Below are 15,725 nucleotides of genomic sequence, written 5' to 3'. Positions count from 1 at the left end.
TATTTACTTTCATATATTTTTTTTTCTTTAAATGGGATACATAGTTCAAAAGTTAAAAAAGTAAAACTCTTTTTTAATATGAAAGTTAAATTACAGATTTTTTTATACCAATTAACTTGTTGAATAAAATACATTATTTTTAATCTGATCGTTATATATTATGAAGTGTTTTATTTTAAGATAAAAAGCAACAGAAATCCAGAAGTGCTTATTACAATAATGATGATCAGCATGTGTTATTTTCATTCTAAAATAAAATATACACTAAGGCCATTAATAGTTTTAGTATCTCTGGGCAATAAGTAACATTTCATTACACTCATCTCAACATCTAGAGGAAACAAGTAACTTTATTTTTTTCAGTGTAGGTAGAAAACAATATTATTAGAAATTCTTAAAAATACCATGCATTGATGTGCATTATAACTGTTATTTCTTCTTTTTTGTATTTTTGAATATTCTGATTTTTGCCAGTGAACACAAGTCACTTGTGTATACACAACATAATATACATTAACGGCATTTTAAATTGTTGCATTTTTTCTATTTTCTATCTTTAAAAAGTACATATTTTTTTCTATCTAAAAGAAATCATTCTTACTTTTTTCCGAGGGGAAAAAAAAACTACAATACAAACCCAGTTCTAAAAACGCTGTCCGTTAGACCTTCAAAATTCTCGGAAGAAATGAGAGTGATAATGTCAGAGGGAGAGAATGAGCCTCACATGTGAGTAGAGAGGACCTCTGGCTGTGCTCTGGGGCTCAAAGTTCGATCTGCAGGGGAGATGCGAAAGTCATGTGCCTTCAAAGGACTTGTGCACAGACACTGACCCTGCAAAAGAAAACCTGACCAAGTACATCTCCCCTGCTGCCTGGAAGTCCAGCACAAAAATCTATTCTTGCTTCAACACAAAATCAAAAAGAAAAGTCCTCTCTGTTATAGCTAAAGATGGACGAGTTTTACCTTCCAACAACAGACGAGAGTTAGAAAGGACTATATCTAGGGAATGAAAAATTTAGTTTCCACACGAGGGTGGTTAATTATTTAGACTCTCACTGCTTGCACACTTTGCACCTGCTGTGATTTTTACGCATTTACCTGGCCACCCCCACCTGCCTTTCTGAAATTCAGCATTTGAGTAATAACATAGCTGGGGATGGTGGATGTGGCCAACTGTATTTTCCAAAGATGGCGGCAATAATACCTCCAGCCTACATGTTCTTCTGCAATATGACTTTACCACTGTCCCATTGAGAAGTAGAGCTAATTCCCCTCTCCTTGAATCTGTGCTGACCTTTTGATCTGCCTGTAACTAATAGGACATGGTGGAAGTGAGGCTGGGTGCCTTCTAAAGCTGGGTCAGATAATGCCATGCAGCGTCTACCTGGTTCTCTTGGGACACTTGCTCTGGGGAAAGCTGGCCACCATGTAAAAAATCTGACAACTCGAGGCAACTATGCTGAAGAGGCCACATGTACGTGCTTTGGTGGACGGCCCCAGCTGAGCCCAGCCTTGAAGCCATCCTCACCAAGACACCAGGCATGTAAAGGACCCATCTTGGACCCTCCAGAGCAGCCCACCTGTCAGCTGAGTAACACTGAGTGACCTGAATCAACCTCATGAAGAGCAGAAGAATCAGCCAGCTGAGCTCTGACTAAATCCCCAACCTACAAAATCTGTCAGATATAACAAAAGAGTTGTGGTTTTCAGCCACTAAGTTTTGGGATAGTTCATTGCACAGAAATGGTGACTGGAACAGAGTCAACTAGGAATCACTAAATGAGAGGCGAGTGACTAAAAGCCCATAACTAAAAGGAGAGGAGAACGGAAGAAAACTTGTCAAAGGTGTATACCATTTCTTGCAAAACAACGGTCCAGGTGCCTTGACTAGCCCTTCTATCGAAAAACAACTAAAATGCTGAACATAACATTTATTTATTTTTTTTGTGAGGAAGATCAGCCCTGAGCTAACATCCATGCCAATCCTCCTCTTTTTGCTGAGGAAGACCAGCTCTGAGCTAACATCTATCGCCAATCTTTTTCTCCCCAAAGCCCCAGTAGATAGTTGTATGTCATAGTTGCACATGCTGTATGTGGGACGCCGTCTCAGCATGGCCGGAGAAGCGGTGTGTCGGTGCGCGCCCGGGATCCGAACCCGGGCTGCCAGAGGCGCAGCGCGCGCACTTAACCGCTAAGCCACGGGGCCGGCCCCTGAACATAACATTTAAAAATTATCTTCAATGTACCGATTAGCTGGTAAGAGAGTAGAAAATACTTTTTAAGATGAAGGCTGGGGAAATGAGGTGAGCAGGGCACTGAAACTGGCTTTGACCTCGAGGGCATTTGCTATGTTAAATCTGGTGACTTCGAGCAGTCATTTTCATAGCCTGGCGAGATGTTGAAGACCAGAGATGAAACCCGCCCAAGGTGGCGAGTCTGATAAATGATCCTCCTGCCATAAAGTGGGGCCCATGTGGCATTCCCTCCATGTGAGGGTGAACTAGAATTTCTGACTCCCAGAGAGCAGCTAGTGAAGTTTCATGTTGGTGCTTAGTGGGTGAGGCAGGGAGGACGAAATCATAGACTACAGCTTGTAAACCTAAAATCTGGAAACTAACTAATCCTCAACAATTGAATGAATAATTACTTTGTGACTTATACATACAACAAAACACTATATTTCCGTGCAAGAGAATGAACTATCACCAATGCACCAACCCAGATTCTCTGGTGTTGACTGAATGATGCCAATACCCAGAAGAATGTTGTATGATTCCAATCACGTAGACTCCCAAACCGGCAAAACCAAGAAATATGTATGTATTGTTTAGGGATTTATACAAAGGTGGTTAAACTACTGGAAAAAAAAAAAAAAAAAAAGAAAGGGAATGATTAACACAAAAGTCAGGGTGGTGGCTGTTTCTTTACAGATGGAAGGGGAGTGCAATTGAGGAGGAGCATGCAGGGGCCCGTTCAGGTCCTAGTAATGCCTTAGTAAAGTTCTTAACCTGGGAGGTAGGGATTAATTAAACAGCTGTCTTCTTTTTATTATTTACATGGTACATTTGTTTCACACATTCTTTGCCATATATGATATAATTCACAACTAAAAAAATAAAAGAAAACAAATGCCAGAAGAATGTATAAGACAAGACCCGAGACAGGGTTAGTGTTGAGAAAGAAATGTTACCCATTGTTAACACTCATCGTAGAGACTGCATCTGACCTAAAGCCTTGTGTTTCTTTGTGGGGTGTCAGATACCACGTGGGATCATAAGAAAGTCTATTGCTGCTGAACAGTGAGGAGAAAGTGCAGGAAGGAATGGCAATAAAGCAGTGGAAACCACTCACAATTAAGTGTGAGGTAGGAAAGGGAAAAGCAGAGGGCTGCTGGTCGAGGGTTGTGATTAAGACAAAATACACTCAAGGCTCTTAGCTGTGTTTCACTCAGCCCGAGAGAGGGCTCCCAGAGGGAGACATGTTTTCACACCCCATGACTAGCTGCTGGAGACCTGGGTGGGCAGAGGGGAGCGGTGGGTGCAGGCGGCTTCTGCAGTCCACGCGTCCTTAATGAGATGACTTCGAGGGTGGGAGGGCTTGCCTCAAAATCCTCCCCCTCCACACTCACTCTCCATACACTCGGTCACTCATTGCATTTGTGTACATGACTACGTCCTCTGACCAGACCACAGGGCCCTCAAGGTAGGCACTCCTCCTCTTCGTAACCCAGGGAATGGCACGGGGCTGGACTTTACACGGGGAGCTGCAGGCATGAGGCAAGAAACCACAGTAAGTAGTTTCCAGGCAATTCTTGGTGACCCATAAACTTGACATTTCCTTCAGGAAACATGGCATCAATTGACGGGGAGCTTGATACAGGACCTGAGTATCAGAGTCTTCTTTATGGCTGCCCTCAATCTGGGTGATTTTACCTGCCTGGGGAAGCCTCCTCCTTTTGGGCACATTCCTCAGCCCGTGCTGTCCGTCTCATCCTCACGGGTCTCCTCCTCACCTTTTCTGTATCAGCATTGACCAGCTGCTCCATTAATCACGCCCTACTCTGTCAGTTACTGCCTTTTTCTCCTATACAGTCAACCTTTCCCTTTCTTTCGGCTCCTTCCTCATGGCATAAAAGATTGCTCAGGTATTTCCCATATATTTAAAAAAAATCACTCCCTTGATACTCTTACTTTCCAAATCTACTCACCTAAGCCTGCAACCTCCACAATCATCACCCCGCAAGTGGCTACCTCATCGTACCTCTTCTCCTTCACAGCCAACACTCTTGGGGTTGTGTTTTATTCTCATTGCCTGCACCACAGTCAGGCTTCCACCCATCTGTCCACTAAAATGCCCCCTCTTGCCACGTTGCTGACCACCATGACCTGACACTCTTTCCTAGGCTTCCGGGCTATATCTTCTCCTCTTTCCCCACATCGTTCCTTCTCCGTGTTCTTCTGCTGCCTCTTCATAAACGTTGGTCCCGTGGGTGCTATTCTCAGCCTCCTTCTATTCTTATTTGGAACATTCTTCCTTTGTGATCTCTTACTCCTTCCTAGTTTTCATTTCTCCTTATGCGCTAATGACTTCTGAATCTATATCTCCAATACATGCTTGACGCATAGTGGGTACTTGACAGAATGAAAGCTCCTATTAAAAAGCATCATCACAGAGTGTAATTAAATATCTAGTTTTAGCATTAAGACTGAGTATGGCGAGAGTTTATTCAATACCAAATTTTGCTTACAGACAAAAGTTAGAAATCATTATTCAGGATATTAAGCAAATCCTAAAGTGAAGAATTTAAAAACAAATGGTTGGCAGAGTTTTTTGGCTATGGAATCACAGTACTCATAAAATAATAAGTCTTTCTCCACGATGGAATCCTTTACATATTTCAGTATTTCTGAACTGTGAGCCATAGTACAGATTAGGGGTTGGTAAACCATGGCCCGCAGGCCAAATCTGGCCCACCATCTGTTTTTGTAAATAAAGTTTTATTGGAACATACATACATCTACTAACTTACCTATTGTCTACAGCTGCTTTCTTGCTATAATAGCAGAGCTGAGCCATTGCAACAAAGACTGGATGGCCCCCCAAGCCTAAAATATTTACTCTCTGGCCGTTTATAGAAAAAGTGTGCCAGCCTTGACATAGATCAGTATCTTTTCCACTGTTAACACAACCCTTTAAAACGATAATTTGTATAAGTTATATTTTCTAAGACTAAGGATTAGTCACGGCTGTGGGAAAGGCTGCCCCATCCCGGTTTGAAAGCAGGCAAGTTCCAGGGTAACTAAGAACTAGTTTTTTCTGAGACTTAGTTGAAAGAACTACATTGACGTTACTAAGTATATCACCTAAGTGGCTTAAATAATCAAAGGCAGAAAATTGTTAGGATATTTGGTAATATCTAGCCTTCTAGGATGATTAACTGGGGGTAAGTGGGCTTTGGACCTTTTAGAAAAGCAATAAAATCATAAATAAATAAAATCATGGCTAAAGCCACTGAGGTTCTTGCCTTGTCTGCAGGTGTCAACCTGGCCCAGGGCTTGTCTGCCCGGCGATCATAGTCAGGAGAATCGGTGACTTCGACATACTCATTAAACCGCAGGATCCTTCGAGCTTGTAGCTCTGCCACTGTGGGTCTCAGGCTGAGCTGCAGGAGGACAGGGAAAAAAGGACGAGTTCGGTAAACCATTTATAGCCTCACGGTGGCGAGTTTTCTATAAAGAACTTCAAAGTTATGGTTAAATAAGGTCACTTTCAGATATCCAACAAAAAAAAAGACAGCAGCATCTTGGGAATTTCTAATGAGAACTAGAAAGCAGTGTGCCCTAATTTTTGAGACTATAAAAATCATCACTGTCAGAGAGGTCACAGTCGTCAGCAGCCATCTGCCTTATGCTACTTTCCCCAACTTGCCTGGCACTGTGATAAAGGCACCTGTCATCCCTGCCACAAGGAACATGGAGCGACACAGACGCATCAGTAACCCAGCTACGGGATGGCTGGTTTGAGGGCTGGATTATCAAGACAAAAGCCCTGCAGCTTTTAGAAATGAGAATAAAAATCTCTGTTCCTATTCTAGCAACCTTATCTACTCAGAAATGCACAAAGTTACGACCAAGAAATGGTGCAGTGAAGGGTGTGCCTATGGCAGTGTTCTGTGACAGACTAGGGACCCAGGCTCCGATCCGACATTTACCCTCGGCCAGAAGAGCAGATGTGCAGGAACGAGGGTGGGTGGGGGGGTCACTGGAGAGCTGACTTCAGTGGGGCCATGACTGCTTAAACCAGCTGCAGCCCTTAAGACACTTCTAATAACTTGGATTCCAAATTGTGGTCTGTGTCAAATTCAAATTTACAGTTATATTTAATCTATCCAGTCCTGTGTGGATCTGCTTTCCTCTCTTGGTCCTTTCTCAAGCCCAAGAATAAGAAAGAAATGGTTCTGACAGACTAAAGAAACCTGGCAGCCAGGCTGACATTATCTGCTCTCTGCTATTGAGGTTCATGCTTTCGTGGTCTTTCTCAGTTGGACAGGTAGACTCGGGCCCGTTTTACCCACGGGGTCCATTTTCAGTACGTTTCTCTCTTACATGTCATCCATATATTATGGCCGGACTATCCATTGTCTAAGTGGTCCTCTTTGGAGGTCTTCTTTATTTGCATAGGCTCAATTTTTGGAAAAATTAAGCACTATCATAAAAAAAAGTTAATGTTCTTTGTGGTCAAAAACATCTCCTTAGGGTCTTGGTTTCCTCTTGAGTAAAACCTGAGGCTGAACTAAGTCAATGCTCTAATATTCAGGGCATTCAAGGACTCTTAGAAGGTCTGGGTCTACATCCTGAGCCCACTTGAGCTGGGATATGGTAACTGCAGCTCTTTCTATCTTCCTCACGCCCTGGTAGACAATGGAAAAGGAAGGAATAATCTAAGTGGTTCTGTTATACTCTCACTTGCTGTCCAATCTGTATTGCTAGCTCCTTACTGCCTCTCCAGGGTGGATGGGTTAAGAAGGTAGAGAAACCCTTGCCTCTGGAGACTGCCCAAAAGGCAAGGGACCAGTGGCCACACAGGTCAGAAAGTGTCCATCCAGTCTTGCCCTTCAGGACTGTGCCAGTCTTGGGGTAGCTATGAGTGCTACGGGCTGTCCTGCACCTACGGCAGGGAGCTCTGCATGGTGGAGGCAACTGGGGGCAAAGCAGGTAGGCGCTGGCTCTGTTGCCTCCTGGAAGGGCCCAAGTGGACTGAGAAAAGACCATATGCATGGCAGGGGTGAGCCTGGAGCAATGAGGAAGCGCTGTTACTTATCTGTAGTTGGTAACTTAACAGCCACTAAATGCCGTAAGAGCCATCTCTAGAAATTCAGTTTACAGAGTCTTTTTCAGCTTGATCATGATTTGACATTTAGGGTCTTTGAGAAAAAAAAGTGATGAATTAAGGATCTTCTTCCCTAAAAACAAAAACTCTCAAAGTACTGTCTATAACTTTTCCATGGGAAGAGCGTTTCTTCTACCTGCCTTAGAATGCTTTTGCTGCGGACTCCCCAGCCAGCCCAGATAAATGTGGGTCAGGTCACAGACTTCACTGCCTTATCAGCACTATTCATCCTGCCTTTCCAGGTGTGAAAGGTACAGCTGAAGAATTACTGAACAAGGATTTATAATGAAATATAAACTCTGATAGTGCTTAATTTTTCCAAAGACTATTATTATTTTAATACTTACAGAAAAAAGCGATGGCCCTGGTATCAGATTTATATTTTCATAAATGGGTGGAAACAATTCTCTGAGTTTTGAAGGTAAGCCATTTGTCAGTTTGGGGGAACACTGCAGCAGGCAGGCTGGATGATCGAGTTCATTTAATAAATTACCCAGCTCAGATCTGGAATAGTGGCAAATTTTCCATAGTAACAAAATATTTGCTTAATATTTCCAAGACTACACGGAAAGTGTGAGCATTTTTTAAAACTATACATTGAAATGGGTTGTCTCTGAACGGAAGACTTTTGTGTGATTTTCTTTTCTTTTTTGCATTTAAAAAATTTTCACACAGGTATGTTATTTTTATAATCAATAAATGCAATTTAACATTGTTGACTGTTGACCTTTCGAAATTAACATATCATGGTATTATCAATATAAAACAATTCACATTGAATGCACTACATTGATTTTCACGTCCATGATCAGTTAGTAGGCTAACAGGAACAAATATTCCTAAATATCAGATTTATATGTGGAGAGCTGATTTGTATTTCAAAAATGAAATAGATCTCAAAACACACGTGCTCATTAACAGTCACGGTTTCCTCACCTTTCTGCTGAGTCTGCGTTTAAGTTCCATTTTTGCTTCTTGCTCTTCCTCTTCATTTTTTTCTGTTTATTAAGGGGAGGGGAAGGCATGAAGACTTAGTTACTATAAATGATTTTATAATGAGAAAAGTAGATTAGGTCACAATTATTTGACTCTAACAGATATTGCTCAAACACTCCATTAACACTTCTAAAAAGCTGTGAAAAGATTTTGCAGAAAGATCAATCATTAATTTACATATATATATATATTTTTCCTTCTAGGACTGGTTTATTTACTATTTGTAAACCTTTTTGCTTCCTGCCTTCTTGTTCCATTCTAAAAAAAAACCACAAGAGTTCCCATACTTTGGTGAAGGCCTTTCATTGTTGATCATCTCATGGGCTTATAAGCACAATTTATCAGAATTCAGATAAAAATTTACTTCTGGATCTGGCCTTCACGTGAAAATCTAAGACACATCAAAAGAACGAATTAGAACCATCTGATGAATATACGAATTGCTAATTTCCATTCAAATCCAACCAAAAGACTTGATTTATTTGCTTTGTTCTCCATAGAAGCAGAATGTAATCATTTCTTCAGACTTTGCTTTCACACCAGAATGTTCTGAATATGGTTATGGTGTACTGTTGATGGAGATGATTTATTTTCCTGGGACTTGGACTTTCCAAAGCCTTGTCTTTCTCTAGTGTTTCACCAAGTAGTACAATTTTATGGCCAACTTAAACGAATGCTGTTCAAGAGATGGGATTAAGGGGAAAATGTCTAGAATTTTAAAAGAAATAAATACCCTTCAGGTTTTAATAGTTGCTTATTTGATGAACTTCTCTCTGTTGCTTCCTGTAGCTCCTCATTTGTTTGATAAGTGAGCACAGATTTTACTCATTGGGTACCAATGCTTACGAAAGATTATCTTTTAGAAAGTGCTGATATGAACTCTATTGAAGGAAAATCACACTGTATAAAGGCTCAACCAAAAGGTTGAAAAAGAAAAGTCTCCTCTGTGAAAAGATAATTATATTTATTTTTAAAATTCAAATAGACTTCTTACCACTAAGATTATTTTTATCATGAATAAAATATCAGCATTCAATATTTGCAACATCTGTATTTGTTAGCTGAACATGCTAAATCTCTATTAATTTTCCCTATCTGGACAAGGAAAAGTTTCTACATTCTTCTGAAATACTAATTTTAATTCACAAGAAAGAGGACGATCAGTCTTGTTATTTACACAAAGAGTGAACATAGACTGAAATCATCCTGCAAGACAAGAAACGACTAGTCAGGATGCTTTCTGTAAGTGCCTATGTGTGTCAAACAAATTTGGTTATAATTCAGCTCTCTTCCTATGAAAATGCTACAGGTTTTTCTAATTGCTTCGAAAAATTATATCCTTTGATATCTTAAAACACATCTTTGGGGTCCCATAATTATCTTATATAAGTCAGATAAGGCATGTGGATTGTAAATTATACATAATATACAAACGCCAAACCTGTGGCTCATGGGATTCAAACTAGGGCTTCCCAAGGTCAGGCTTTTGATGATATGATTAATAAAAAGAAAAATATAATCCTTAAAACATTTCAGTCAATTCTTCCTGTCTAGTGATTTGCTACATTTTTAAATCTCCTTTTTATTTTATTATTATTATTATTATTATTATTTTTGTGAGGAAGATTGGCCCTGAGCTAACATCTGCCAATCCTCCTCTTTTTGCTGAGGAAGACTGGCCCTGGGCTAACATCCATGCCCATCTTCCTCCACTTTATATGGGACTCCGCCACAGCATGGCTTGACAAGCAGTGCGTCGGTGCGCACCCGGGATCCGAACTGGCAAACCCTGGGCTGCCACAGCGGAGCGCGTGCACTTAACTGCTTGTGCCACTGGGCCGGCCCCTAAAGGTCCTTTTTAAAGACAAACAGTTGGATATCTAATATGACTCAAAGCTAACAAATACTCCAATTTTCATGAAATACACAAAATGTCATTTCCTTGAGGGGAATATTAGATAATTTTGCCTTACTAAGCATATTGTACATCTAGATGACTGCCAGTAATGTTTAAAAAAGGAAGAGCCAATTGCAGTAGATAAAAAACCAGGATTCTGCGGAATTGTTTTTTAACACCAGGAACTGACTTCCTTATATTTCCCATATTTGACATCATGTTTCTAAAGAAGTTTGAGGAAGAGGGTAAGAGGCGGAGGGAAGCCAGGGTGACCATTCTGCTGAACCTCATTAAATAGTCATTGTAAAATCCCTTACAAAGAGTCAAGGTGAAAACTTAAACTTAGTTTTAAAAAATTCACCGAGCTTTTTGAATGGTTCCTTCTTTTTTTTGATTTATTAGAGGGCTAATTATAAAGTAGGATGTAAACCTTTCTGGTCACTTTAAACAGAGTGCAGGAATATTCATGAAGGAAGTGACATGGCTCATTGACAAATCTTGCCCTGGGTAACTCTTTCAGAGCAGAGAGGGGTGGATATTTCAGAACAGCCACAGGAAGCCTTTGCCATAAACACATTAACAATACACGTGGTTTAACAGCGGTGGGCACTACAGGAAACCCGCCTGGCTGGCAAGTGTTGCCCAGAACATCTTGCCGATGAGCTAAAAGGAGAAGAAAAAAAGGCACTGAAATATCAGCAACTGGAGTATAATATTCTTGGGTCATCAATTCAAATAAAATGGGTTAAAAAAAGCCAAACATTTTTTTGTGGGTTTGTTTCTCTTCTTGTTGGTTTACATGTTTCTATATGGGTGTTTTTGATAAAGGAAAATAACATTTATAAACCTACTTTGAAATGCATCAAAAAAAAAAATAAGATGGATCAATGGATGAACAGATACATGATAAAGCAAAATGTGATAAAGTAAGATGTTAATGGTAAAATAGATATGGGTGTTTACTGTAAAATTCTTCCAACGTTTCTGTATGGTTAAAAAATTTCATAATAAAATGTTGGGGAAAAATGCATGCAGAACTCAGTGGCCTAATACATTTTTTCCCTATAGAAGGTACAGCTGGAATTATAGTCACAGCTAAATAGTAGGAGAGGATCTGTATCTTTTATTTTTGCCCTGAGAAAGTTGTTCCAAATATGTCACTTTTCCTGATAAGCAAAAGTCGACCTTTCAAGCACCAAAACTTACTCTCTATTTTAACAATTTTAAGGAACTGGTTCTAAAATGTACAACTAAATATGACTTAATATATATATGTTTTAAAACCCTAGATGCACTAAAAGAGGAAAGAAATTAAATAAGGTGTGATCCTGGGAATGATACTAAGAAATAAAATTTGTCCTGTGGTCTCCAGTTAAAGCTATCAGCAGTGACTGCCGTCTGACTCCTGTTTATTAAACTAGTGATGCGCTTGGATTTAAGAACTGCTGAATGTTTCATGCTGTGAATTAGTTCCCTAATCTGTCAAGAAAAAATGACCTGGTTAAAATAAGTGTCCTTCAGAACCACACCACGTCATACAGAGACTTTTCTTCAAATAGACAATCATATTGCCTTTGAGCAAAAGCTGGAAATGGAACAAAACAACAAGAGCAATCTATGTGGAAGAATCCAGAGGCAAACAGAGGCTGAATAAAGTGACATAAGCTGTGCCATTCAGTTCCCTGGGAATGCTCAGCGGAATGTTCTGGATGACCTCCACCAGTTCTCTTTTCTGCTTCGCTTGGCCATATGATATTATGTCAGGAGATCCTAAGCCAGTTATCAGCCTCTCCAGACTGGAAACGTGTCTTTTGTTTCCAGAATAAGTATGCTTAGACCAACCAAGAAGAAGTAAGAAAGTGCTGGACTCAAATCTAAAGTTGACTTTGGCGTCTCCCTCTTTCCCGAACATCCAGGAAAATGGGGTATAAAAGCCAACACAGCACCTAAGATCAACGTGCGATAAACTTCTAGATCTATGAAACAGTTCCTCAAACAACCAAACACCAACGTGGTTTGGCACTACTTGTCACACAGGAGCAGGAAAGAATTACCCAGAATTCGCTCTTCATTTTTTTCTAGGTATCGCGTCAGGCAGCCAATAATAAATAATCTGTGTTTTAGGAGCTTATGGTCTGCATTTGAGCTTATCTGAAATTTAGGGCAACAACTATTTTCCAGGAACCTATAATCAAAAGCCATGAGCCTTTTTGGTTTGGTTTTGTTGTCAAAATTGGATGCTGCTTTCGTCCTTCCTCAGGAAGCTAAAACACAATTTTTTTTCTTTTCTAGCCATGACTTTTTCCTTCTCCAAACTGGCTCTTGTGCACACTGATGGTCACTTAAATCCTTTCTTGGGTTTCTATTCCAGTTCCACTCACAAACAGCCAGAAAAAAACATTCCAAGCAAAAAATCCCATAGACTGGCAATTCTCTCACTGCTCAGTCTTCTTTGTTGGGTTGTCTTAGTAATAGCAACCGTAGTATAAATATGCTATTAAAATCTTTCTTTCCTTCAGGAAAGAAAACAACTCAGATTGGAGACTGGGGACCATCCAGACAGGCCAACTTGATCCTAAAAGCCTGGTTGAAAAAGATTTCCCGCACGCCAGCGGCTCATTACCATTGTAGTACTGTCTGGAGGCTTGCCCATCCCTGCACTTTGCTATTTCGTAAAATAAAAAGCTCTTTGGAAACTGGGTTAGTAATATATAAAACTACAGTTAGGCTCAATTTAAAAATATCCATTACTTAACTCTCTGCGGTTAGACACTACATTGATGCACTAGACCATGACAAACTACAATTCTATTTGGTTTTTTAGCTTTAACACGCAAACTCCAGTAACTTAAATACTACTGGACGGGGGAGTAAAAAGTAAAGTCAAAGAAAATAGAGAGGAGAATGGGAAAATAAAACAGGAAAATGAATGAAGAACTCCTTAAGTGCTGAGAAGTTATAAATAAGAGGGAAACAGAGTTGTCATAACAAAGGAAAATGAAATAGGTTGAAAAATCCCTTTTACCATAATTCTGTTTTAAATTGAGTCATTTGTTAAACCTGGCAACAAACTGTGTTATTCATAATAATATAGGAATGTTTGATTTATTTCCTTGTGAAGTCTTTGGCCTTTTCTTTGACATTTATTTGCAAGCCCACTAGAGTATTTTCTTCTATTTAATATTTGGGTGAAAAAATACATGGAATATATTTCATCTTTCTTAAAAACAATTGTCGCAACCATGACTGCTCTGGGGGATATTAAGCGTAAAGCCATAAAATGAAATGCAAACTTCAAGAAATTATTTTTTTAATTATATAAACAATTATATAAAAATGTGATATAAGTGGGCCATTTCAATCATTTGTGAATAAAATATTAAGGTTTCCTATCGATAAATGGACTGTCTCTAGAGGGAGGTTTTTAACGGGTACAAAAAGAATCACCGTATCATACAGAATACTCACGTTTTAGGATATTTCTTTGCTCTAATTCCTCAGTTGTGGGCCTCTGGCTAAGTCTCCTACGATGACAAAAAGGATATATCGCAGATTACAAACAAGGGCCCCTGAGCGGGAGACGCAAAATAAAACAAACGACAAAGCTCTATTTTTTCCTGTTTTGAGAAACAAAAATCCATTATTAAACCTATGAAATAAAAATCTCCTTTCCGTTAGTTTGGAGACTAGAGATTGTGGCTAAGACTACTCACAACCTCCCATTCTCCATTCTCCCTTCTTCCCTTTAGAAACAGAACCCTCTGAATTTGAGCTGTAGCCCCTAGTGGAATCCTGCCCCCTGGCAGCGAGTCCTTGCAATGGGATGTGAGCAGAAGCGGTGTTTATAACATCTGCTTTTCACCCTTAAAATGACGAGGTGTGTGCTCCCTTCTCTCTTTTCCTTCTTCCACAGACTAGAACTTAACCATGGTTGTGTGAGCCAGCTTGGACCACGCCGATAAGAATATCTATGCGGATGGAAGAACAAGACAGAAGGAAGCTGGGTGCCTGGCTGACTTCAAGGAGCAGAGCTACCCACGCTGGACCACCCACTACCTCTGGACTATTATGTAAAAAAGAAATAAACATGCGAAAATGCGTTATTTGGACCATTGTACTTTTTGGTCTCTGTTGGAGCAGCTTAGCCTCTGCCCTAATTAATAGACAGACCATCAGGATCTAAGCGAGCCTGCTGCTCATGAGTTCATACCAACTCAGGAGATGCTCAATCTACACCGCACAGTGTTTTAAGTGAAATGCTGCTCTCATGACCTCAAGTGGATTCACAATACATATAAAGTTGTCTTGAGATATAGAGTCCCTCTCATCTGCTTTCAAGGAAAACCAGGCTCATTTGAGATTAGTAGCAAACTATTTGTACACAAGAGCTGAATGTCCTAATAACCCCTTATAACTTTGTTCTTGGTCTTATTTATATTATTAATTTGTTGTTAATCACAGAAAAAAACTTCCTCTGGATGTAGGTTGAGTTTGTGCAAATTGAACTAATATACATAAAAGGTAATCTTAATATAAAATACTATCAATTCTAAATGTTTATGGCTATGACAGAAATGGCATGAAGAAGTGAAATCAATGATATTTTGAATATCTCATTAAAAATTTTAATATTTACTCTTCATTATAGAAACCTTGAAATTAACTAAATTAACTTAAGTAATTGAGCCTATAAAAGAACGCAGTGAACATCTATGTCAGCCAGATTTTGTGCCATCCGCGTACCCATGGATCCTGTACTACATATCTGTCCCACAGCATCCCCCAAGGACATCATCCTTCTTCTGTTTATGGAGTGTCCTCCTTCTGGAATGCCCTTCTCTCCTCTATCTACTGAAATCTTATATATGATTAAAATAGTTCCTTGAAGGTGGGTGTTTGATCTGTCCTGCCAGTAAGAATTAAAAGCTCCTGGTTCTTTGCCCCTATGCAGTGGTCATACACAGATTATACATCTATTAAAGCACTTTCTCATACAAATAATAACAAAGATAAAATAATAATCATAGCTCTCATTAGTTCATACTTTTAAAGTCCCAGGTGCTAGGTGCTTAACTTACATTATCTTGAATCCTCAAAATAATTCAGCAAGGTAGCAGCCAGTTTCCATTTTACAAATGAGGAAATGAGAGATCAATTCACTTGCCTAAGATGAGATACTAGTGAATGTTAGAGCCAGGACTCATACCTGGTCTTCTTGATTTAGATGTTTGTGCTTTTCACATGACCCCATCATGCAATATATAACTCTGTCTCTTTCACTACACATGGAGTTCCCTAAGGTAGGAACTATGGGTGATTTTTATTTGAACAAGAGTGGTTAGATGTGCTGTCCTCATAGAAAAACAATTCTGTAAAATTTACACATTTATAACACTAAGAACCCTACTCTGATAAAATTTTTTATAGATATGGTCTATGTGTG

The 15,725-nt window shown here is 39.6% G+C and overlaps 1 protein-coding gene across 1 annotated transcript in view; it reads right to left on the bottom strand.

Moving 5' to 3' along the window:
* The window catches only part of PHACTR2 (phosphatase and actin regulator 2), a 260,046-nt gene that overhangs the window by 23,492 nt on the left and 220,829 nt on the right, over positions 1–15,725 (bottom strand). Inside the window, exons 10-12 of the mRNA XM_087424964.1 lie at positions 13,751–13,806; positions 8,326–8,387; positions 5,525–5,662 (exon numbers count right to left, since the gene is read on the bottom strand). Coding sequence (XP_087281090.1) covers positions 5,525–5,662; positions 8,326–8,387; positions 13,751–13,806 — 256 coding nt within the window. The remainder of the gene's footprint in view (positions 1–5,524; positions 5,663–8,325; positions 8,388–13,750; positions 13,807–15,725) is intronic.

The sequence above is a fragment of the Ceratotherium simum genome, chromosome 38 (genome assembly GCF_057802395.1).
Source record: "Ceratotherium simum simum isolate JZ-2026a chromosome 38, ASM5780239v1, whole genome shotgun sequence".
In the NCBI taxonomy this organism is placed as follows: domain Eukaryota; kingdom Metazoa; phylum Chordata; class Mammalia; order Perissodactyla; family Rhinocerotidae; genus Ceratotherium; species Ceratotherium simum.
Note: the sequence above shows the minus strand (reverse complement) of the source record. Positions and strands in the feature narration are given on the sequence as shown.